We start from the raw sequence: 25,665 nt of genomic DNA, 5'->3' as shown, positions 1-25,665 counted from the left end.
CACTCTAACCTGCGGCCCTCCCATGGTCCTGTTCCTCCTCGCTCTGCGTCTCTTCTGCCCACAAAACCACGTACCACGCTTTGCGTTTGCTTGCTTATGTATTCCACACAAGGCAGGGTTCTTGGCACCTAGAGTGTGAATGGTACCTGGCACCTAAGGGCACAGGACAGCTTTTGCTGGTGAGTGACAGGGATGGATGGGCTGGCGGGCAGTGCGTGACACCCGAGTGCGTCACTTCCCGCCACGGAACTAGGGGTGAACAATCTGAGCAGAAATCTTTTCCACGCAACGCTGTCCTTTAAGGGATCCGTCACTGGCTCCTACTTGCTTCTTTACCAACAGCCTTCTTTTTAAAAGCTGATCTTAATGATTAAGTAAAATTTTTAATGGATTCAGTTCTTAAAAGTTAAAAAAGCAGAAAATAGACTTTATTCCAAAAGACATTTGTAAATGCTGTTTTTAAAGGAAAAGACAAGTTCTGTTACTAAGTCAGATGTTTTTCATCTGACCCCAGCCAAGCTTCTGTGGGTGTTCCGAGCCCCCGCCCACGAGCATCTGGCTCCGGCTTCTTCCTGCGGGGCTTCTCGAGCCTTCCAGCCGGGCAAGAATGGTCACGGCCCAGGGGAGGCAGGCGGCACATGCTGGCAGCTGTGTAGAATCCCACAGCTGGCCGAGTGAGCGGGGGATGCGACTGAAAGCCCAAGCCCACCTGGCGCCCTTGCTAGCAACGCGGGGCCAGCCCAAGGCACACGCACGCCCTGCCCGGCAGTCTCCTGAGCACTGTGTCCTGTCAGGCCACCGCCTGGCACCAAACACGCCGTGAGCGCCGAGCGTTCCTAAGACTGGCATCTGAGTTGGAAGGCGAGATGGGTGGGCAGCCGTTGCCCTCAGGGCCCGGCGGCCTGGGCCTCCTCGGAGCCTGGCCTACGAAGCGCAGCTGCCTGCACTGGGCCCAGCAGGTCAGTCCTCAGCAGGAGGTGGAGCCTTGTCCCAAGAAACCCAGTCAGTATCCGCCCGGGGCTTTGATAGCACGAGTGCATGCCACCCTCCGCTGAGGGCCCTGACTTCTACCCCACCGTTCAGGAGCCCAGCCAGTCACCATGCATTGCTTCTGCTGAGCTGCCCCGGCCTGAGGCCGAGGCCTGCCGCGAGTGGTCAGGGGGCGATTCAGATGAATGACTTGGCCAGGGTCACCATGTGATCCACACCACAGGCCACATCCACGGGCTGACCAGGCATCGTCACCTGAAAGACAAGGCCCCGCGCGCGGTGAGGGGAGGGCTCCCGCGAGGCCGCTGTGAAGTCAGCCCACCTCAGCCTCACCGTCTCCACATCACTCGGCCTCTGAGGGGCCAAAGATGCTCACGCCTGCCCAGCAGGTCCACGGGGACAGTGAGGTGCTCTGTGGAAAGGCCACCGACGCCCTGCCCACCAGTGGCAGCCACTGCTGCTCATATCCACCCCGGGAGCTGCAAGACTGAGCTGTGTAGCCCAGAGGCCACTGCCCTCTGCCCTCATGGGGCAGCTTAAGGAACCCTCACTCCTACTGGGAGGTCCAGGGTGGGAACCAAACACTGCTGGCCACTTCACTCATCGACCCCACTGCAGACACAGCTGTCACACATGGCACCCACCTGGCATCTGCTGTGTTTCAGAGGACACCAGGGCCTCCCGGCAGTCCCAAGCACACCACCCTGGGAGGGACTCAGCCCTCAGGGCAGAGGGAGTTGGCCCGGCCCCAGGGCAGCTGATGCTGCTGCTGAGAGCCCTCCCTGGGAAGGGACCCCGTTCCCCGCCAGCCCACTCCCCAGGGGACGCCGTCTCTCCTCCTCATTCATCAGTTATTAGGGACAAGGCGTTCATATGGCCACACTCTAAAAGCACATTCAGTGACAAGTGAAGAGGGCATTAAATTCCCTTTACGACCACCCTGTAATCCTCGGCCCCACTATACTATGTACTGAAAGTACCCTTACTGGATCCTCCTGTCCTTCCAGAGGGGTGTGTGTGATACTGGGGACTGCATCCAGGGCATTCTACCTCTGAGCTACGCCCTAGCCCTATTTTAATTTGAAACAGGGTCTCACTAAGTTGCTGAGGCTGGCAATGAACCTGTGATCCTCCTGTTCCAGCCTCCCAAGTACTGAGATTACAAGCGTGCACCACCACACCCGGCTCCTCCAGAGGTTCTTTTTTTTTTCCTTTTCTTTTCTTTTGTGGTACTGGGGGTGTGGAACCCAGAGGCTTTCTGCCTTTGGGCTATATACTCTCAGACCTATTTTATACTTTATTTGTAAACAGGGTCTCCCTAAGTTGCTGAGAGCCTCACTCAGTAGCTGAGGCTGGCTTCGAACCTGTGTGGTCCTCCTGTCTCAGCCTCCCAAGTGCAGGGATTACAAGTGTGTGCCCCCACGCCCGGCTCCTCCAGAGGTACTTGATGCAGAGGAGATGCCAGTCTCACTCCCTCCTAGGTGACAACTGTGAAGACCACATCCACCTGGCAGGACTTGCACGGACACCTGCCCATAGACCCGATCCCAATTCGCCCGCCCCTCCCTGGTGGCAGCACTTGGCCAGGCAGTGTGACAGCTGAAGAGGGGATCTATGGCCGCTGGGATGGCTTACTGAGCTTAAGAGGGGAAGCTAATCCAGATGGCTGGGCCTAAAGCACAGAGGCGGTATGTGCTGACCTGGTGCTCCACCTGGCTGCGGGGCAAGTCATGGGGCTTCCCGACCATGAGGCAGATGGAGGCTGTAACCAAGGTGCGCTGGCCTCCCTCCCTCCCCAAACAAATGGCCTGGGCAGAGTCTATTACAGAATCACTAAACAAACAAGAACTGGGGTCCCAGGTGACCGCAGGGCTCGTAGCTGCAGACGCGGGCCCCGGGCGAAGAGGTAAACACGCCGGCCCTGTGGCGACCAGGCCCAGGCGCTCGGCAACCCTAGCCATTAGAGCTCCGCTTGTTTACCTTCCTGGGAGAGTGCTGCAGACACACTTGTCTGTAGCCGCCTGCTGCGCTAGGCATCCACGTCCTGTCCCCAGCACAGGAAGCCCCTCGGCCTTGGCGCTCATGTCGGGATGACGGTCTGTGCTGCAGCCTGGCCTCCGAAGCTCCTCTGGGGAGCAGCAGCGGCTGCCAAAGCTCCAGCTTCCCCAGCAAGAGTCTGCCCTAGTCTCACACGTCTTGGTACTGAGTCTAAGACAAGACTACACTCAGTCTTTTTGTCCTAGTCAAGCATTAAAGGAGCTTCTACTTTTAAATCAATTTACACACACAACCCTGCTGTAAGGGAAACAGTCCCAAAACCAGAGCCCCACTTAGCCTGAGTGATTCTCAAAGTTAGAACAGGGCGGGCATGGTAGTGGGTGTCACCTCAGTACTTGGGAGGCTGAGACAGAAAGATCGCAGGTTTAAGGACACTCAGTAACATAGATCCTGTTTCAAAACTAAAACTAGAAAGGGCTGGGGGTGTGGCACAAAGGCAGAATGCCCCTGAGTTCAATCCCCAGTACCAAAAAAAAAAAAAGGTGGAGCAGAACCAGTTTAGGAAAATCTCTCCACAAGTGACGAATTCCTAAAATGAACACCCGCCCAGTGAAGGCAGAGGACACTGCAAAGCACAGAGCTGCAGCCGTGAGCGGTCTGCCTGGCCCGCCACGCCCCACGGGGCTGCCCTGGGACTTCCTCCAGAGTGACCGTGGACTGAGAACCCGGCTCCTCCTTTCTCAGCAGCCCCAGAGGGTGCCCAGCTTTCAAAACACAATTCTCTCCTGTGCCGTCAGACCCACTTAGGGGCAGGACGAGACAAAGGCCAGAAGTCAGCTGAGACAGGAGTGCCGCAGATTCACAGACAGCCTCACTTAGCAACTTAGCAAGGCCCTTTGCAACTTAGTGAGCCCCTGCTTCAAAATAAAAAGTAAAGGAAGGCTAGAGGTATAGCTCAGAGACACAGTGCCCTGGGTTCAATCTCCAGCATCACACACATACACAAATAAAAAGGGCCACGTAGAACACCCCTGGGTGTAATCTCCAGTACCAAAAAAGAAAGAAGAAAAAAAAGAATAACTAGGTTGCACTGTATGCATTACAAATAAAGGTTTCCTCGGTTCTAATTTTCTGGAATAATTTTTAAATGATGTAATATATCCCCCCACTGAACGTTAATTAGAAAATACCAGTGTTGGGGGTTTTGTATCATGCAGTAGTGGAGATGAAACCCAAGGCCATACAGGTGCCGGGACAGCACTTCAGTGTGGGCTGCAGCCCTGCCCTGCCAGGGCCTCACTTCACGGCCCGCAGCTAGCACAGAGCAGGGCAGACCCATGGGCGTCAGACCCCCACCATCCTGTTACAAAGTCTCCCAAAGACCCCTGTGTTAAAGGCTTGGTCCCCAGCTTGACACTACTGGGAGGTGGTGGACCCTTTAAGGGGTGTGGCACACAGAGTCCCTCTGCAGACTGTCCCCAGAAGGGGACAGAAGAAACCAGTACCTATGGCTACCTCGAAATGAGAGACGGGTAGTAGGAGACTTATTTTTTATAATTTTGTACCATGAACAGATAGTCTGTACTCAAAAAGAATAAATAACTTTTTAGAATAACTTAAAGAACTGACTTAGCACAGAACAATAAAATAAACTGTAATTTAAGAAAGAAACTTTTTCTCTTTTAATTTGGAAAAGGCCTTTTTTCCTAAGGACATCCTACCCGTAGGAAAAGCCTTTCTTCTTTCTCTTTGGTAGGCATGGTGGGGAATCTGGATGGTAACAGCCGGCTTTCCTTCCAGCTCATGGTAAAGCACTGTGCCTCCTGGGCCTCCGTCAAGGGCCCCCAGCGCGCTTCAAGTGCCTCCTCCCCAGCCTCGCCGTGTCCTCCCTGGCACTCACTCTTGGACCTTATTTCCCAGCTCCGCATCCCTGAGGCCAGCCTCTGGCAGGGCTTCTTACAGGACCAGAACGCCGGGCAGGCCCTTCCCTCCAACCTCACACTCCACAGTCCCCAGGCATGAGAGGCCCCCAGAGTGAAGGGCAAGGAGCCAGGGCCTGAGGGCCAGGCGCCGGCCTCGCTCCTGCCCCTCGCCCCCACGCAGGTGCAGATCTCACCTGAGACCGGGGCAGAGTGTGCTGTGGCAGAAGGGCGGTCCGAACCCTAGAGGGGGAAGGCCCTGGGCCCCGTCCTGGCCCAGCACACACTGGGCACCTGCGCTGCATCGGAGGAGCCTGCTCTCTGGGCGTGTCCTCCAGCCCACCCGGCCCGGCCTTACCCTCCATGGGAAATACTGGTCTTCCAGGTGGCCGATCCCCAGGCACCCTCGGATGTTCTTGCCCCACACAAACAGTTCGCCTTTGTCTGCAAAGAAGGGAAAACAGCAGCTTGGTTCAGCTATGCGAAGAACAAGTCTCCCAGAGAAAGGTCACAAAGACAGGCTTTCCAGAACCAGTGCAAACAGCTGCAACTCCCACCATCACCAAGCATTAATGCTAGCTTGCTTTTTCTTTTTGTGTGTGTACGTGTGGTGCTGGGGATTGAACTCCAGCCTTATTTTATTTTTTAGTTTGGAACAGAGTCTAAGTTGCTGAGGATGGCCTTGAATCTATGATCCTCCTGCTCCAGCCTCCCAAGTACTGGGATTACAGGTGTGTAGTACCACACCCAGCTTGTGCACCTGTCTCTTGCCATGTGATGCCACAGGTCATCTATGGACTCTGCCAGCAAGAAGTCATTGCCAGAACTGAGCCTATGCCAGCACCTTTAAACCTTCAAAACATATTCAAGCCTCCAAAACTGTAGGCTAAATAAACCTCTTTGCTAAAAAAAAAATAAAAAATAACAAAGCTAGAGTCAGGCATGGTGGAACATGCTTATAATCCCCCGCACTTGGGAGGCTGAGACAGGAGGATCACACATGTTGGAAGCCAGCCTCAGCTACTTAGTGAGGCTCTCAGCAACTTAATGAGACCCTGCTTCCCAATAAAGTATAAAGTAGGTCTGGGAGTATAGCCCAGAGGTTCCACCCCCAGTACCACCAAAAACAAAAACAAACAAAATAAAGAATTAAAAAATAGGGCTGGGGGTGTAGCTTAGAGGTAGAATGCCCCTGTGGATTCCATCCCCAGTACTGCAAAAAAAAAAAAAAAAGAAAAAAAGAAAAGAAAAAAGTAATAAAATAAGGCCAGGCGTGGTGGCGCACGCTTGTAATCCCAGTGCTTGGGAGGCTGAGACAGGAGGATCGCACAGGTTCAAAGCCAGCCTCAGCTACTGAGTGAGGCTCTCAGCAACTTAGTGAGACCCTGTTTCCAAATAAAATTTAAAAAAAATAGGTCTGGGAGTATAGCCCGAGGTAGAAAGCCTCTGGGTTCCACCCCCAGTACCACAAAAAAAATAGTAATAAAATAGAATAGATAAAATAGATGAGGATATACCTCAGTTGAAGAATGTGCTTTTAACATGCACAAGGCCCCCCAAAAAATAAATAAACATTTACAAAATTCCCAAGCCATGGCTCATATGCAAACATAAGCAGCTGCTCTGCCGGGCAGCAGCAGGCAGTCTTCACCTTTATCATCACAATAACCACTGACTGCTTCAACACACAGAGACAGTGAAACCCCAGCCCAGCACCAAGCAGCCAGGCTACAGCCTCCACGCTGAAGACCCCACATCAGGTATTCAGACAATAGCTGAAGGATAGTGAGAACCAGAAGCAGTCATCTAGCACAGCCCTCATGTTAGTATGAGGTCCAAGAAAACAAAGATCTGAACTGACTATCCCAGCCCAGATGTTTTTAAAAGTTACCACATGACAAGCTGGGCGTGGGGCATACGCTTGTAATCCCAGCATTTGGGAGGCTGAGACAGGAGGATCCAGATTCACGGACAGCCTCAGCTACTTAGTGAGGCCTTTTGCAACTTAGTGAGACCCTGTTTCAAAAATAAAGAATTAAAAATAGGGCTGGGGGTATAGCTCAGAGGTAGAATCCCTGGGTTCCATCACCAGTACCACAGAAAAAAAAGTTACCATATAATAGAAAGAAGCTTCTTTAAAACTAGAAATTTAACTCAGGTGCTCTACCACTGAGTTACAACTTCAGTCCCTTGTATTTTTTTATTGAGTCAGCTGCCCAGGCTAGCCTTGAACTTGCAATCCTCCTGCCATAGCCTCCCAAGCTGCTATGATAATAGGTGTGCGTGCACCTAACCACCTGGCAAAATAGGCTTTTTTCAATTTTGCTGGTGCTGTGGATTGAACCCAGTTGCATTTCACCTCTAAGCTACATCGACAGCCCTATTTTATTATTTTGAGCCAGGTTTTTCCAAATTGCTAGGAGTCTCACTGAGTTGCTAAGGCTGTCCGCAAACCTGTGAGCCTCCTGTCTCTACCTCCCACGCATTGGGATTACAGAAATGCACCACCACACCCATCTTCAGAACTGACTTTTTAATTGCAAAGAACCAGCTAATTTACTTGAGAATCACAAAAGTGAAATTGAGCACCACTTTACTGTTCAAGTAAACTAAAGAACAGCAACTTGAACCAAGTGTAACTGTGGTGGAATATGAGACGGACCAAGGAGAGCACGCATTCTAGAAGCCTACAAAGCAACTCCGTGTTTTATGGCTTTGTAATTTGGCAAGTCTTCGAGAAAACCTCCAGTTCAGCTATGCCTTTGATCATCCTCTCCCCAGAGCTCTGGAGAAAGCAGCAGCTTCACCTTCAGAACACGACTAGATGGTCTTACCATCCTGCCCCTTGCCATCCCATGTTCCTGGCTCAGGTCAGGGTGTTGGCTTGGCCAGGAGTGGGATCAAGCCCCACATGCTCATTTCCTAATCACCCACCCGGAGAGTCGCCAAACCTCTACTGGTTTCCTCCAGCACCCTGCCGTGCCCTTCTCTTGCTACCAACTCATGCCCCCTTGAGAAAATGCACTCAAACATTAGCCTAGCCACAAACCAAAGGAATCAAAAACAAAATTCCAGGATGAAAAAAGGATACACATTAAACAACCACAAGCTAAACAACTTCTGGATTGGCTGCTCTCTTTAGCCACACAAAGGCGCCACTCTGCTGGATGGACAGGGGCTGAGAGCTGCCCACAGTTTGGGGTGGAGCCTGAAAGAGTGAATGGCCAGCCTTGCTCTGGCAGCCTGGCTGGGTCACTTACTGGTAAGTGCAGCAAAGTGGCTGAGTCCACATCGAACGAGGGAGACCTGGACTTCTGGGTTGAACTCTGTCAAGCCAAAGAGTGTGGGTGGAATCATTTCTGGAACAGCAGTTTCCACAAGGTTTGGTCCTTTTCCAAGAATTCCATAGCCCCAGACAAAAACATGTCCTTCTCCTACATTACAGCAAAAACAAGGGTCAGTAAATCCAACCAAACTCAGACTTCCCCGCCAGAAATTCAAATTACACCACCTACTTTCATTATATCCGCATAGATCTGTTTTTCCTCATTTGGCAAGAACATGCCGACAGAGATTTAGAATGATTCTCCTTTCTCCCCTGCCTAAATTCTTGCCTGTGGAGCCTGTCTAGCCAGCTGGCGAATCTCAGCGTACAAATCTCCCACATCTTAAGGGTAACCTAGGTTGGGAGATGACGAGCAGCCCTAAGTCACCCAAACAACCATGTAGACACAAGAGAAATGGATAATTTCCCCCTACTAAAAGTCCTGAGTTTTACACTGGTCAGAAGACCATGTCAGAGACAAACAATTTCTGGCCAGATTCTTAAAACTTTAAGAATTTTTGTTGTTGGTGGTGGTGGTGGTGGTGGTACTAGGGGTGGAACCCAGAGGCTTTCTACCTCGGGCTATACTCCCAGACCTATTTTGTATTTTGTTTGGAAACAAGGTCTCACTAAGTAGCTGAGGCTGGCTTCAGACCTGCATCATCCTCCTGTCTCAGCCTCCCAAGTGTGGGGATTACAAGCGTGCACCACCACGCCCGGCTAAGAAATAATTTTTTGATTATAAGGTTTTTTTCCTACAGTGCTAGGAATAAAGTTGCACACTGTAGACAAGCACTCTACCAGAGTCCCAGGGCTGGGTGGGGGTACAGCTCAGAGGTAGAGCATATACTTGGCATAAGGGAGGCCCAGGATTCCATCTCCAACACCTGACCCCCCCCTAAAAAAATAAGCTTAATACTCATTTGTAGGGCATGAGCCTTGATATCTGAACTTTATCTGCCTTTAATTTCTTGCCTAGAGAAGGCAGAACCAGAGTCTCTGGCTCAGAAAGAGAGGAATTAAGTGGTCCCCTCTAGAGGTGGGCCTCAGAATGACTACGCTCTGCTGCCACAGACTACAGACAGCAGGGCTGCTATTTTCCTGTCCGGAGTTCACACTCAGCCTGTGATCACTGAACTCAGTCCAATCAGCACTTCCCACAGCCATGTCCCCTTCTCAAGCTGAGGTCTGCAGCCCGAGCCTTCAATGGATGCCTGCGTGAGGGTCTCACCATTTAACACGGCACAGCCCGTGCCGCCACACGCCGCCTGCTTCACCTTCCCCACTCCTGAGAAGGGCAGGTACCGGGGGACGTTCACCTGAGCCAGAGAGAGGGTCAGCACAGTTAGCAAACAAGTGGGACCCGGGAAGCAGGCTGGTCCCAGGTCCCGGCCTGCTCGTTCCCTCTGAGGTGCTCTCTGAGGCCTCACCTGTGCTGGGCTTCAAAGCTAGGGGGAGGGACAAAGTACAAAAGGGCCCAGTCCCCATCCTCAGAGGATGGTCTAGCAGAATGGCAGATGTCAACCAAAACGGACATCAAGTGTCATCCCACTGTGTTGTGCCACATGCAGTGGACAAAGCCCAGGGCTCTCTGAGAGTACTCCCGGGAGCCCGGCCTGACCTGGGGGAGCCGTCAGGGACGGCCTCACTCTTCCGGAGATCTGAGGGAAGAGGGGTTGTAGGCCATGTGGGGTTTGGTCCTGATCCTAAGCACAGATAGAGGCCAGCAAGCAGCACAGAGACACGATTGATGGAGTAGAACATGCATGAACATGAGTAACCACAGAGAGGGACCACATCAGGAGGGACAGAGCTCCTTTTGAAAGAGGGAACCTGCATCACCTAGAGACAAGACAAATGGGAAGGTCAAGGGACACTCAGAGATTACCAGGACTCCTAAGAGCCATCAGGACTCGTGATGCAAACTGGAGTACTAGTACACAGATGGCCATTGAAGCCACAGGTTTAAACTCTTCTAAAGGGAGAACAGAGAGAAAATTTAAATACAGACAATATTGAAAAATCTTCTGTATCTTGTCAAAAATTTGATCTAAGAAAATTTTAGAAACAGTATGTTTTTTAAACAGTCCATGTTTTAGAAAAAGACAGACTGAGCCGGGCATGGTGGCGCATGCTTGTAATCCCCATACTTGGGAGGCGGAGACAGGAGGATCATGCAGGTTCGAAGCCAGCCATGCTGGCTTAAGAGACCCTGTTTCCAAATAAAAAAGTATAAAAATAGGACTGGGAGTGTAGCCGGGAAGTAGAAGGGTTTCCAGGAACCCCAGTACCACCAAAAAAAAAAAAAAAAAGAAAGAAAGAAAGACTGAAACTTTAATGAATGAAATATGATGTCTAAGCCAGGCATAGTAGTATCTACTTGTAATCCCAGTACTTAGGAGGCTGAGATAGGAGGATTCCAGGTTCAAGAACAGCCTCAGCAAATACTGAGACACTCAGCAACTTAGCGTGACCCTGTTTAAAATAAAAATAAAATAGGGCTGGGGGTAGAATGCCCAAGTTCAATCCCTAGTACCACAGGGAAGAAAAAAAAGAAGAAGAAAAAGAAGGAAAGAAATAAATTACGTCTAGGACTTATTTCAAAATAGTCTAGAAGACAGGCATGGTGATGCATGCCTGTCATCCCAGTCCTTGGGAGGCTGAGACAGGAGGATCACAGGTTAAAGTGCAGCCTCAGAAAATTAGTGAGACCCTGTTCCAAAAATAAATAAATAAATAAAAAGGGCTAGCCAGGCATGGTGGTACATGCTTGGAATTCCAGTACTTGGGAGGCTGAAACAGGAGGATTGCAGGTTCTTTACTGTAGGATTCTTTACTTTAAAACAAGGTCTCGCCGGGCGTGGTGGCGCACGCTTGTAATCCCCGCAGAGATTACAAGGGACAGGAGGATCGCGCAGGTTCGAAGCACTGGTTTAAGAGACCCTGTTTAAAAAAAAAAAAGTATAAAATAGGTCTGGGAGTATAGTCCGGAGGTAGAAGGGCTTCCAAGAACCCTAATACTACCAAATAAATAAACAAATAAATAAATAAATAAATAAATAATAAAACAAGGTCTCATTACGTTGCAAAGGGGCTCACTAAGCAGCTGCGCCTGGCCAAAAACCTGCAATCCTCTTGTCTCAGCCTCCCAAGTGGTGGGATTACAAGCGTGTACCACTATGCCCGGCTTTTTAATCCCCTATTTTTTAAAACTGCCCATTGCTGGGAACTGTTAAACACGCACAGCGAGTAGAAAGACGTTAGTTAAGCCAGGCATGATGGCACACACCTATAATCCCAGCACTTGGGAAGCTGAGATAGGAGGACAGAACGCCCCGGGTTTAATCCCCAGTACCCAGTACCACACACACAAAGAAAAGCCTACTTGGACATCATAGGGACTTATGTAAGCTGCTTCAAATCCATAGAGAGATGGGGTAAAGAGACACACCTAAACCGCTGACCTAAACTAGGGCTGGCTCATCTAAACACGGATCACAGGATTCCAAACCTCCACTTCTTTCTGGCTCTAAGGACACAGCCGGGATCAGGCAGTTTCTCAAAAGCCCTGAAAGGCACAGTGCACCCCAACTTAGTGAAGAATCCCTCAGCACTTGTTATTTCCAAACCTCCCATCACCGCGCCGCAGGTGACCGCCTACCTGTGTGGACTCAGTGACAGACGCCAGCTGCAGGTACTCAGAATTTCCCCACCCAAAGAGGCCTCCATCGGCCGACACGGCCAGACAGCAGTCACCGTAGGTGGCGACCTGGACCACCTTTACTCCCATGAGGTCTCCGCCCAGCTTGGTGGGTTTGCTGGTGATGTTGTAGTGACCCAGACCTGGCATGGTAGAAAATACTTACTTTTCATTCTTCACCCTTCTCCTAAACTTACACAGACGTACACTGTACCAAGCACGGTCTTAAAACACTTGACACACGTGGACTCAGACATCCCAACCTGTCCCTCTCTGCAAGCACTGAGCGTTTTCACAGGAGGAAGGATACCATAACTGGTATGCTTTTAACACTCTTGGAAGTTTAGGTTTAAATCAAGTTAGAAATTTTGCAAGATGAGCACTGAATCTGACAGGAGGCCTGTAATACCCACTCTCGGGAAGCTGAGGCAGGAAGATTGCAAGTGAGACCCTGTCTCAAAATAAAAGTTTTACAAAAGGGTTGAGATGTAGCTCAGAGGTCAAGTGCCCCTGGGCCCAATCCCTAGTACCACCAAAAATTAAAGGAAAAAGAAAACTTTGTAAGATGAAATAGCTGGGTGTGGTGGTACACACCTGTAATCCCAGTACTTGGGAGGCTGAAGGATCACAGGTTTGAGGACAGTCACTTAGTGAGGCCCTCGGCAACTTAGTGAGACCCTATTTCACAATAAAAGATAAATCAGGGTAGTGGATGTGGCTTAGAATGCCTCTGGGCTCAATTCTTAGCACCACCAAAAAAAAAAAAAAAAAAAGTTCACAACCACAGATTACTGAGCACATAAGAAAGAGGCAAGCGGTGCCCCTGCAGACCCCAGGCGCTGCCGTCAGTACAGGCCATGTCAGCAGGAGTGGCTTCCTGGCTTCCTTCCTATAGAAGCACAAGAGGCCGGGAAGGGATGCAGGACAGCACTACCCAGAAGTGATGAGGTCGGGGGGTTCTGGACCGTGAACATCGTACAGCTCAGGTTTCCTATCACACAGGCAGAGAGCTGCACTGTACCCAATGGTCACAAGTACATTACCTGTCTGCCCATCGGCACCCCAGCCACAAGAATAGACTTCCCCTTTATCAGTGAGGAACAGACTATGGTCCTGACCACAGGCAACCTGGCGGACAAACAGAGTTGAGGTTGGTGAAAAGAAATACTTAAGGACCCCCATGTCCCAGTCAACCGAGCCAGAGCAGCAGCACCTGAGGCAGGAGGGACAGATCCCCAGGGCCGCCTCGAGGTGCCTCTACATCTCGTTCTTTCTGAATCCACCGCAGCCAGCTCTGAGTTCCTCTCCACCAAAACTGCTGTGTGTGTGTGTGGGGGGGGGGCTTCTATCTCCAGGCTACACCCCTAAATTTATTTTATTTCTTACTTGGAATCAGGGTCTCACTAAATGGAGAGAGTCTTACTAAGTTGTAGAGGCTGGCTTCAAACCCGCAATCCTAGCCGGGCGTGGTGGCGCATGCTTGTATTCCCCGCGCTTGGGAGGCGGAGACAGGAGGATCGCGCAGGTTCGAAGCCAGCCGTGCTGGCGTAAGAGACCCTGTTTCAAAAAATATAAAATAGGTCTGGGAGTGTAGCCCGGAGGAAGAAGGGCTTCCAGGAACCCCAGTACCACCAAAAAAAAAAAAAAAAAAAAAAAACAAACCCGCAATCCTCTGTCCCAGCCTTCCAAGTGCTGGGATTACAAGTGTGGCCCCCACACCCAGCCAAAACCACGTGTTAAGGGCAGGCATCCTAAGCAGCAAGTCCAAGAGCCTTCCATCCACCCTGCTCCCCTGCACTACACCTAGCTCTCCTCAACCCTCCAACAGCTTCTGGCCTTGGCCATGAGCTCAGGCTCCTCCCTTACTTCACCCCCTTCCCTACGGGGTCTTTTTCTGAGGTCTATCTTTTGTCCTATCTCCTCACTCTAAAAGTTCTCTGAGACCGCCTCCACCCTAAGGCTCACCTGCCACTTCTACCCTGTTATCTCTAGTCTCAATAGGGACAGTGAGTTCTAGACTTATTTTCCTACCTTTTTTTTTTTTTTTTTTTTTTGCGGATTTGGGGATGGAACCCAGGGGCATTTGACCTCCGAGCTATACCCCCTGTCCTATTTTTTATTCTTAATTTGAAACAGGGTCTCCCTAAGTTGCAGAGGGCCTCACTAAGTAGCTAAGGCTGTCCGCGAACCGCGATCCTCGGGTCTCAGCCTCCCGAATGCTGGGATTACAAGTGTGCTCCACCACGCCTGGCCCAAAGTCACCTTTCTAAATGATGGTGATTTGGCTGCCACTCACCCTGAGAGCTTTTCTAGGGGGATGCTGGAGACTGAACCCAGGGCCCAGGGCACGCTAAGCACATGCTTACCGCCGAGCTACATCCTCACCCCGCCTTAAAACTCTCAACAGTTCAAATGCCAGAGATAAAGCCTAACAAGTCTACACTCCTCAGCACCATGCATGAGACCCTGCGCTGTTCATTCAGCGTTCCTGCCCACCACTTCACACGACCATCCCTGGCGCCCCGGAGGACACAGCCCCGGCCACGCAAAGTTCACAAGAGCCTCCAGGCTGCTCCATCCCCTCCTGCCAGGAAACGTTTCCCGCCACAGTCCTGGCCCAACAGGTGAATACCTATGCCTCGGCCACCTCCTCCTCCTTTTAGTGAGGCCCTTCCTCCCCTCCCGACCTTAACAACGCCCTCTTGGTGCTCCCGCAGCGCTTCCTGTGAACACGGACGTGTGTTTAGGTGTGTTTAGGTATTGATGACAAGAACCTAGTGTGTGCCAGGCACTGCCCAGATGGGACTGCGATGGTGCCAAGGGCGGCCAGCCTGGGACCACAGCACCAACTACAGGAGACTCTGCTGGGCTCTAATCTGCCCTCCCATAGCGCATTCTTCCGCCCTCCTTGAATCTTATTAAAGGTGTATCCCTAGGATCTAATATACATCCTGGCCTATAATTACTGGCAGGCCAGTAATCTTTATGAAAATAATATATTAACTCAGAAAATTCCCCTAACAAATGTGCCATCAGCCCATCCAGCTTCCAACCTTTCAAAAGCATCCCAGGGACAGGAGGAATGGTTCTTGGCCCATGTCTCTCACCTGGACCACCTGTCCATCGAAGTCCTGCATCTTATGGATTTTGTGACTTTCACTATAGTCAGGAACAAAGTGGAGAGAAGCAAGAGATGGGGTCATTAGGTGCTCTGCAGTCCAGACCCCACCTGTCACCCCTAACTGGGGGCCCATCCCAACCCTGTGAGCAACCCTTCAAGGTCAACTATGCCTTGTTTTTTTTTAAACAAGGGCTTCACTAGATTGATGAGAATCTCAGTATTTGCTGAGGCTGTCCTCAAACCTGTGATCTTCCTGTCTCAGCCTCCTAAGTACAGGGATTATAGGTAAGCGGCCACCACGAGCAGTTAGAGAAAATGTTTGTGTGTGTGTGTGTATGCGATACTAGGGATTAAACCCAGAAGAATTCCACCTTGAAGCTGCACCCCCAGCCTGATTTTATTTCTTATTTAGAAATGGTCTCACTAGGTTGATAAGAGTCTCATTACTTGATGAGTAATGAGGGATTTTTAGGCATGGGCCACCACACCTGGCTCAGAAATGAAGAGTCTGAAATGAAGGGGATTTTTTAACCTAATCAACTTGGTGAAGTAAAAAGTTAACAAAAATTCAAAGAAGCTCTACATACCACCACCAGTGTTGATCTGCGCCCCCTACCACCATGTTAATGTCTGGGACTCACCCCAAAACAACACACTCCCAAGGCCTCTGCTGAGTTCCCACAGCACCCTCAAAAGCGCGAGGAACCTCACCTTTCACTCTGTGGTCTACGGCACGGCTATCACTCAAGAAAGCTAGCGTGTCACACACTCTAGGAGGGAGGGTGGCAGCTTTAGGAACTTACCTGTAAATTTCATTCTCGACTACCTTCCGTCCACACTGCCCGTAAGAATTGTTTCCCATGCTGAAGACTAAAGAACATCAACCAAATCAGTTCTTTTTTTTTTTTTTTTTTTTTTTTTTTGTGGTACCGGGGTTCCTGGAAGCCCTTCTTCCTCTGGGCTACACTCCCAGACCTATTTTATATTTTTGAAACAGGGTCTCTTACGCCAGCGCGGCTGGCTTCGAACCTGCGCGATCCTCCTGTCTCCGCCTCCCAAGTGCGGGGATTACATGCGTGCGCCACCACGCCCGGCACAACCAAATCAGTTCTGCAGACCCGTGGGACCCTACACCATCAGGACGATGAGGGGTCTCAAATGCGGTCCTGCCCTACGCTCACGATAACTGCCACTGGCTCCCTTCTCCAAATTCCCCGCCCCTGCTGGCACACCCACAGGCCTGTGGTGGCCCTGGGCCTGCCTCTGGAATCCCACACTAGGAAGCAAGTACTCCACTCCCGGTACCTGTCACTAGGCTGCCCTCGACACAAAATCCCCTCTGAACACCATCTTTGCCTTTTCCCATCATGTACACTCAGCCAGAAAATGAAATTAAAAAACACCGCCACACTGGTGTTTCCCTGGAAAACCTCCGAGGGTCCTCAGCACCAGGGAGAAGTGCCAGCAAACAGACTGCTTTCCACAGCACACAGCCCCGCTTGGTGGCTTCTCAGCAAAGGCAGCAGGAGGTCTTGATAAGGCTGCCTTGCGTGTGCTGCTGAAGTTATAACCACCTGGGATTCTCCAAGAACCGCAGAACACACAGAATGCAAGTTAGACAGTTCTGTCCAATACAGCTCTTTCAAGCAATCCCACTGATCTGCTGGGAAACGCCGAGATGTGGCTCAACTAAACAAGTGAGTTGAGCCCAGTGGCAAGGCTGTGGCTCACGGCAGACGGGCCCCGCTTCTCATCTCCCAAGTCCACGCACCTCCTTCGCTGTCCGTCAGGATGAGAGAGTGCGCTCTGCCGCAGGACACCCCCAGCACCCGTGTCTCCTGAGGTCTGTCCAGAGGCAGCGGGATGGGCGAGGGCTCCAAAACATACTCATAGCCCCTGGCTGAACAAAAGCATCAAGGTCACAGCACACAAAAATGATTCAGAGTCACAGCACTTTGAAGAGTAAAAATTATATTATCCAACCCCCACTTTTGTGTGTGTGTGTGTGGTGGTAGTGTTAACCCAGGGGGCTTTTCTACCTCCTGGCTATACTCCCAGATTTTTTTTTTTTTTTTTGCAGGTCTGGAGATAGAACCCAGAGGCATTTGACCTCCGAGCTACACCCCCTTACACCCCCTGCCCCATCCATCCATCCTCCCTCTCTTTCTCTCTCTCTTTCTTTCTTTCTTTCTTTCTTTCTTTCTTTCTTTCTTTCCTTCTTTCTTTCGTGGTACTGGGGTTCCTGGAAACCCTTCTACCTCCAGGCTACACTCCCAGACCCATTTTATATTTTTAACTGGAAACAGGGTCTCTTACGCCAGCAAGGCTGGCTTCGAACCAGCGCAATCCTCCTGTCTCCGCCTCCCAAGCATATGGATTATAAGCGTGTGCCACCACACCTGGCTTTATGCTTTATTTTGAAACAGGGTCTCACTGAGTTGCAGCAGAGGGCCTCACTAAGTAGCTGAGGCTGTCCGTGAACCACGATCCTACGTCTCAGCCTCCCAAATGCTGGGATTACAAGCCTGGGCCACCACGCCCGGCTTTCCCAAACCTATTTTATACTTTATTTGGAAACAGGGTCTCACTAAGTAGCTGAGGCTGGCTTCGAACCTGTGCGGCCCTCCTGTCTCAGCCTCCCAAATGTGAGGATTACAAGCGTGCGCCGGCAAGTCACAGCACTTCTAAGAGTAAAAATTAGACTATCCAAGCCCCACTTTGTACACAGGAAGAAAGAGGTTCAGAAATAGAAAGGCCTTCTCAAGGCATGCACATTAGAGTTGAGCAAGGATGAGAAGCCTGACTCCCAGCCCACTGCCTCCGCTGCCTCCACCACGGGCTGAGTCAGGAACAGTAAAGCAAGCGTGTCTCTGTCTCTGTCTCTCCCTCTCCCTCTCTCTTTCTCTTTATACTGGGGATTGAACCCAGGGGCATTCTACCTCCAGGCTACATTCCCCAGCCCTTCTTATTTGGAAACAGGGTTTCACTAGGTTGCTGAGAGACTCACTAAACTGCTGAGGCTTCTAAATTTGTGATCCTCCCGTATCTCAGCCTCCCAAGTGCTGGGATTACAGGCACAGTCACCACACCCAGCTATACTTAGCCTTCTTAAAGAAATGTCTTAAAGAAGGCCTTAAAGAAGGCCAAAGGTACTTATGAGATATAGCTTGTAATCCCCACACTTGGGAGGCGGAGACAGGAGGATCGTGCAGGTTCGGCCAGCCTCTCTGGTTTAAGAGACCCTGTTTTGGCCAGGCGTGGTGGCACACGCTTGTAATCCCTGTGCTTGGGAGGCTGAGACAGGAGGATCGCACGGGTTCAAAGCCAGCCTCAGCTACTTAGTGAAGCTTTCAGCAACTGAGTGAGACCCTGTTTCCAAATAAAATATAAAAAAGGTCTGAGAGTATAGCCCAGAGGTAGAAAGCCTCTGGGTTCCACCCCCAGTATCACAAAAAAAGAAAAAAGAAACTTAAAAAAAAAAGAGACCCTGTTTCCAAATTAAAAAAAAATATGAAATAGGTCTGGGAGTGTAGCCCAGAGGTAGAAGGGCTTCCAGGAACCCCAGTACCACCAAAAAATAAAAAAATAAAAATGAGATACAACTCTAGGCAAAATTTTAAAAAGTCAGAAATGGAAAAACGTTGTTAGTGTATGCAGTTTTGTTTTGTTTTGCAGTACTGGGGATAGAACACAGGAACATTCTATCTCTGACCTACACCCCCAGCCTAATTTTTTATTCTTTTTATTTTATTTTTTATTTTTTATTTTTTTTTTGGTGGTACTGGGGTACCACCATCCCGGATCCTCTTGTCTCAGCCTCCCAAATGCTGGGATTACAAGTGTATGCCACCACTCCTAGCTTACACAACCATTTTAACTGAAAATATACCTTTTTTTTTTTTTTTTTTTGGCAGTACCGGGGATTGAACCCAGGGGCATTCTACCTCCAAGCTATACTCCTGGCCCTATGTTTTCTTCTTTATTTTGAATCAGGGTCTCACTAAGTGGCAGAGGGCCTCACTAAGTAGCTGAGGCTGGCAGTGAACCTGTGATCCTCCTATCTCAGTTTCCCAAGTACTGGGACTACAAACAGGCACCACCACACCCAGCTCATTTTAAGGATTTCATTGCATTTTCCCCAGACCATATTCCAGGCACTGTAGAGTACTCTAGGTCAAATGGGAAGATCTATTCTCAGTAAACACCGGGTGCTAGCTCTTTTGCCTGAAGGTTTCAATGTTGCTACCAAAAAGGCTGCAAAATAATCTGGTCCAGATGGTCACAGACAACATCCCTTCAAGGCTCCATCGATTTTTGCCTCTGGTTTGATGAGCACAACTGTAGAAGAGAGGCCGCCGTGAGGACGCTCACTTTTATCTTTCCGGCTCCTGTGAAATCCAAGTTGAGAATCTTTGTTGAGGCCCATACCCCAAACTTTCGTAACATCCGTAGTTTTAGAGGACAGTAGTGTGAATCCATAGCCACAGGCAGCAGAGGAAATCTGAAAAAGAGTCCCAATAAGTGTTAACTGGCGTCCTGTCCAGTTGTTTCAGCAATCAATGACAAGCTATTTACCAAATCATGTAGCAACTAGCATCTACCAACTAATATAGCCACCAGAATTTATTGTGCATTTATTACGCACTTAGTAGGTATGATCCATCAACACACAACAGCTAAAAAGTTGCCTTATTCTGATTCTTGATCCCACCCCTTACCAACTGTGTGGCCTGAGACAAATTACTTTATTTCTCTAGATGTTTCTCTCTGTAAAACACAATTAGCAATAGCTTCTGTCTCATTAGGTTACTACAAAGGTTAAATAAGTTAATATATCTAAAGCCCTACAGTAAAGAGCATGTAACTTAATGTAAGAGTCATGGAACTCCTGTGTGTGTGTGTGTGTGTGTGTGTGTGTGTGTGTGTGTGTGTGTGTGTGTGTCAGGGATGGAACCCAGGGGCATTCTACCTCCAAGGTACATCCCTAGCCCAGATTTTTTATTCTTTATTTTGAAACAGGGTCTCACTGAGTTGCAAAGGGCCTCATTAATTACCTGAAGCTGTCTGCGAACCTCGATCCTCCGGTCTCACCACACCCTGCTTCACAATGCACTTACCATTACTGTCAATAGTAGTAGTAATAGCCAGATGTGATGGCACACATCTGTGATCCCAGTACTTGGGAGGTTAAGACTGGAGGATCACAGATTCAAAGATAGCCTCAGCAACTCAGTAAGATCCTTGGCAACTCAGCAAGAACCTGTTTGAAAAATAAAAAGGAAGCTATGTGTGGTAATGCACACTTGTAATCCCAGTACTTGGGAGGCTGAGAAAGGGGGTATATAGACCCCTGGCCAATCTCAGCAACTTAGTGAGCACCTCTCCAACTTAGTGAGATCCTGTTTCAAAATAACAAGAGCCAGGCCTGGTGGTGCACCCCTGTAATCCCCACGCTTAGGAGACTGAGACAGGAAGATCGCACAGGTTCGAAGCCAGCCTCAGCTACTTAGTGAGGCTCTCAGCAACTTAGTGAGAACTGTTTCCAAATAACGTATAAAATAGGTCTGGGAGTATAGCCCAGAGGTAGAAAAGCCCCTGGGTTCTACCCCCAGTACCACACACACACACAAAAAAAAAGAATGATAAATAGAGATAGGGGTATAGCTCTATTTAGAATGCCCCCGGTACCACAAAAAAAAAAAAAAAAAAAAAGACACTATTAAGAAGCTGGGCATTGCTGGGCGTGGTGGCACACGCTTGTAATCCCTGCGCTTGGGAGGTGGAGACAGGAGGATCACGCAGGTTCAAAGCCAGCCGCGCCAGCTTAAGAGACCCTGTTTCCAAATAAAAATATAAAATAGGTCTGGGAGTGTAGCCCAGTAGAAGGGTTCCATCCCCAGTTCCACCAGAAAACCAAAAAACCAAAACAAAACAAAAAAGAAGCTGGGCATAAGCCAGGTTTGGTGGCACACACCTGCAATCCCAGTATATAGGAGGCTGAGACAGGAGGATCACAGGCTGGAGGCCAGCCTCAAGAATTTAGGGAGATCTTGTTTCAAAATAAAAAGTAAAGCAGGGTATGCCTGTAGTCCCAGCTACATGGGAGGCTGAGACAGAAGTATGCTAGATTTGCCTCAACAACTTAGCTAGACCCTGTTTCAATACAAAAAGGGCTGGGGGTGTAGCTCAGAGGTAGAACACTCCTGGGTTCAATCTCCAGAAAGATAAATAAGTAAATAATGTAAAAAAAAAAAAAAAAAGGGCTGGAGTATATATCAGGGGTTAAATGCCTCTGGGTTCAACCTCAGTACAGAAAGAAAGAAAGAAAGAAAGAAAGAAAGAAAGAAAGAAAGAAAGAAAGAAAGAAAGAAGCAGCCAGGCATGGTAGCACCTCTCTCAGTCTCCCAAGTAGTGGGATTATAGACATGAGCTACCTCACCCGGCTCAGAATGCATTAAAAAGTCTGCATCAGTATCAACCAAGCTGTGTAGGGTGGTGCACACTTGTAATCCCAGATCTTGGGAGGCTGAGACAGGAGGATTGATCGTGCAGGTTTGAAGGCAGCCTCAGCTACTTAGGCTCTCAGCAACTTAGTAAGACCTTGTTTCCAAACAAAATACACAATAGGTCTGGGGGTGTAGCCCGGAGGTCGAAAGCCCCTGGGTTCCATCCCCAGTACCACAAAAATAAATAAATAAAAATATCAACCAGTCAACTCAGCCAGGCAAGCTGGCTCACATCTATAATCCCAACTATTCAGGAAACTGAGGCGTGGGGATCACAAATTTGAGGCCAGCCTGGGCAACTTGGGGAGACCCTGTCTTATAAAGGGCTGACAACGTAGCTCAACTGTAGAGTGCTCCTTACTTCAATCCCTAGTATTAAACAAACAAAAAATTCAACACAACTTTTGATCCATCTATAACTATATAACTTCCATTTTTCTTGATCTCCCCTAGGCAAAAAAGTCAGAAGGTAAGCCAGGCACGGTGATGCATACTGGTAATCCCTCAGCTACTTAGTGGGTCTTTTTGGAACTCAGTGAGACCCTGTTTCAAAATAAAGAATAAAAATAATAGGGCTGGGAGTATATCTTGGGATGTCTCTGGGTTCCATCCCCAGTCCCGCAACAAAAAGAAAGCCAGAAGGCCAACTGGACCAGTGTGCTCTGTTTTCATGGCCCAAGACTTCCACAAGCACACTCAAGCAAGAACTACCCTGCGCATCCCCGCTGCTCTCCCGAGAGCTGGCTTCCAAGCCCAGGGCCCCGGCCGGCTGTGGGCCTGCGGCGACCTTCCAGTCCGAGCTCAGCCTCCCATCCTCCCTCTCCGGTTCCGTAAACGCGCGGCGTACCGCGGCGTCCAGCACTCGGGCCGCCCCAGTTTCCCGGACCCTTTGAATTTTCCTTCCCGAACGTCAGAACTTACGGGATCAGATCAGCTCGAGTGCAGACCCCACTGTACACACGCCTGGCGGCGGGGGACCCCCGGCCGTAACCTCTCGGAGCCTCGCTGGCCTCCCGGGCACCCGGAGGTGCCGACCCCGACCCACCAGGTGCCGAGCAAGTGAGGTGGGCGGGCGCCGTGTGCGTCCCCCCAAAGCCAGCCGCCGCCCCGGCCTTTCCCTCCCCCCGGGGCGAGGGGGGCGCCGCACCTTCTGCTCCAGCTCCAGGCGGTAGGGCAGCGGCTGGATCCTGCGGGGCGGCCGGGGGCCGCCGCGGGGCGCGGGCCTGGAGCCGGGCAGCACGAAGGTGGGCACGCCCAGCGCCCCCGAGAAGCTGAAGCCCCACACGAAGACGCGGTCGGCGCGGGCCGCGCGCTCGCCCGCGTACTGGAACACCGGCGCGTCCGCCTCGGCCTCCGCCGCCTCCCGCCGGCTGCGCGACGGCCCGGCCGGCGTCCAGTGCCAGCGCCCCGGCCCCGGGCCCCGCGGCCGCCGCCCGCGCCGAGCCAGCGCCGCCAGCGCCATGCCCGCCGCACGCCTCAGCCGCCCCTGGGCGCCGCCATCTTGCGTGACCCTTGACCTCACGTCCTGGCGGAAGAGCTCGCGGCCATGTCTACTACTGGCTGAAGGCAAAGGTGCTGAGGGCAGCCTGAGGGTCGCGAGGCGGTGGCCCGGATGCTAGTCCATCGGCAAACTTTTTTTTTTTTTTTTTGTAGTGGTGGTGGTAGTAGTAATAGCAGTAGTAGTAGTATTAGTATGATAGTAGTAGTAATAGTTTTGGTAGTAGTAGTAGTAGTAGTAGTAGCGGTGGTGGTGGCAATGTTAATACTGGGGATTGCACCTAGGGGCATGCTAGCAGAGCTACACCCCAGCCCATTTATTTATTTATTTATTTATTTATTTATTTATTTATTTATTTATTCTTTGCGGGTTTGGGGATGGAACCCAGGACATTCTACCCCCGAGCTACACCCCAGCCCATTTATTTATTTATTTATTTATTCTTTGCGGGTTTGGGGATGGAACCCAGGACATTTTACCCCCGAGCTACACCCCAGCCCTGTTTTTTATTCTATATTTTGAAACTGTCTCACTGAGTTGCAAAGGGCCTCACTAAGTACCTGAGGCTGTCCGCAAACGGCGATCCTGCTGTCTCAGCCTCCCACATGCTGGGATTACAAGCGTGCGCCACCAGCCCGACTCCTATTTCTTACTAAGTCGACAAGCATGCGCCACCAGCCCGACTCCTATTTCTTACTAAGTCGCTGAGGGCCTCCCTGTTGCCAAGGCTGTTCAGCCTCCCATCCTTCCTCTCTGGTGCTTGTTACTACCCCTCCTCGTTTCTCACCAGCCTTGATCTCACCTCTAAAAAGGATGAAAAAGGAAACTGATAAGTTGGTCCTGCACTCATGTGACTTTTTGTCACATGACCTCTGCAGGGCAAGGGAGGGGCTGAAACCCCCGCGAGAATTGGGCGTTCTCGCGAGTAAACCCTCATCTCGCGAGATGCATGCCTTGAAAAGGAGAGCCCGCGTCCTCAAGCTTCGGACAGGCGCGAGGACCCCACGGTGCCTCGCCCTGATCCCCGGGAGAGCCGTGCCATTAAAACTTTACATGCCACGTGTACCGGACCTCTCTCGTGTTTTTCACACTCCGCCGTATGCACATTATTTTTATTTTACTCGTATTAATTTTTTATTTTACTTATCATTTGGTGCTCTGCAGAGAGCCGGTGGCCATCTTTCTGATCCCGCACTCTGCTGAGAGTCTGCGGCCATCATTCCGGCCCTGCGCTCTGCTGAGAGCCAGTGGCCATCTTTCCGGCTCCGAGCTCTGCTGAGAGCCGGTGGCCATCTTTTCGGCCCCGCGCTCTGCTGAGAGCCGGTGGCCATCTTTCCGGCCCCGCGCTCTGCTGAGAGCCGGTGGCCATCTTTCTGAACCCGCACTCTGCTGAGAGTCTGCGGCCATCATTCCGGCCCTGCGCTCTGCTGAGAGCCAGTGGCCATCTTTTCCTGCCCACGTGCTCTCTTCTGGAGCGCCGACGGCCATCTTCCACTGCCACCGCGGCCGCAGCCACCACCGCCGGGGTGTGTAGGCTCCGCCGGCCGCCAGGCTGCCAGTTCCACCCTCCCGGAGCCAGGCTCCTTGGGTGATGCTGGCACCTGCTCTGCTTGCCGACCTCCTGCACGGGCCAGGACCTCTGCCTGCTGCTTGGACCTCCTAAAACTGCTGTTCCAGCTCGGCGCTCCAGTCACCACCGGGACCTCTGGCCGATTTGCCCCGCCTGCCCCGAGCCAGGCTCATTGGGCGGCGCACAGCTGGCTTCAGTGTCCGCCACAGTCACCCGCGCCAGGCATAGCTTTACTCGCTGCTGCTGCTCCGTTCCGCCCGCCCAAGCCAGGCTCACTGGCGGTGCTTCTCGGGGCCCAGCCTCAGCGACTGCCGCATGCCTGGAAGCCATTTTGTCTCCACGCCGCAAACTGGACAAGCCATGCCGCCTGCGTGCCACCGTTTGATCCCGCCTGCGCCAGCCATCAGTGCCATCCACACCAGCCACCAGCATCTGCGTGCCCCAGCTCCACCGCACCCCCAGCAGCTTCTCAGCGCTTCTGTCGCAGCCAGCACTGGCTGGCAACACTTCACTCCGGTAAACTGCTTCCTTCTCTTGGTTAGCGGGTTCCGGACTTGGGTCTTCCGGTCCACTGGGACCCCAAAATCCAAGCGCTTGGTGACCCATTGTCCCCTGGTCCACTGGGACCACCCTGCGGATGACCAGGTCATCCTCCGGTTTTGAGAAGGAATGAAGACGTTCTTCCCTATCTCTTAACCTCCGTTTCCGAACGATTGAGCAGGGAAATCGGGGACGCCCATTTCCTGTTCTTCGTTTCCGCCCATGACCAATTATGGGAAGTCGAACCTTTATACTAGCAGATGCCCTGAGAGCCTGTCTGCCTTGATACAAGTTGGGAAATGGGTTGTGGTGGCCCAGGAATAGTTAGGAACTTTTATAAGCAGTCTGGTATCCCTCCAAATGCTCTCCCCTATCAGCTGCCATTTATTTTCCCGCCAGCTGCCATTTTGTGATGGCGCATAGTCGCTGCCTGGTGATGTCACAGTCGCCATCTTGGCCCGCGCCAGACTGCAATTTTGCTGGGCGGCCCGCGTGGGC

At 51.0% G+C, this 25,665-nt stretch overlaps 1 protein-coding gene across 1 annotated transcript; it reads right to left on the bottom strand.

Annotated features, from left to right (window-relative positions):
* Positions 1-1,167: 1,167 nt before the first annotated feature.
* On the bottom strand, positions 1,168-23,021 carry RCC1L (RCC1 like; the record flags this gene model as incomplete). Its single annotated transcript, XM_080703244.1, has 11 exons — positions 1,168-1,245; positions 5,266-5,351; positions 8,168-8,341; positions 9,464-9,551; positions 11,894-12,075; positions 12,976-13,060; positions 15,040-15,091; positions 15,857-15,923; positions 16,825-16,953; positions 19,425-19,554; positions 22,707-23,021. 11 exons carry the CDS (start codon positions 23,019-23,021, stop codon positions 1,168-1,170), a joined length of 1,386 nt encoding a protein of 461 aa, XP_080559370.1.
* Positions 23,022-25,665: the final 2,644 nt, after the last annotated feature.

This window comes from Muscardinus avellanarius (genome assembly GCF_963383645.1).
Source record: "Muscardinus avellanarius genome assembly, chromosome: 10".
NCBI lineage: Eukaryota > Metazoa > Chordata > Mammalia > Rodentia > Gliridae > Muscardinus > Muscardinus avellanarius.
The sequence above is the reverse complement of the archived record's forward strand: the minus strand, read 5'-3'. Positions and strand labels throughout refer to the sequence as shown.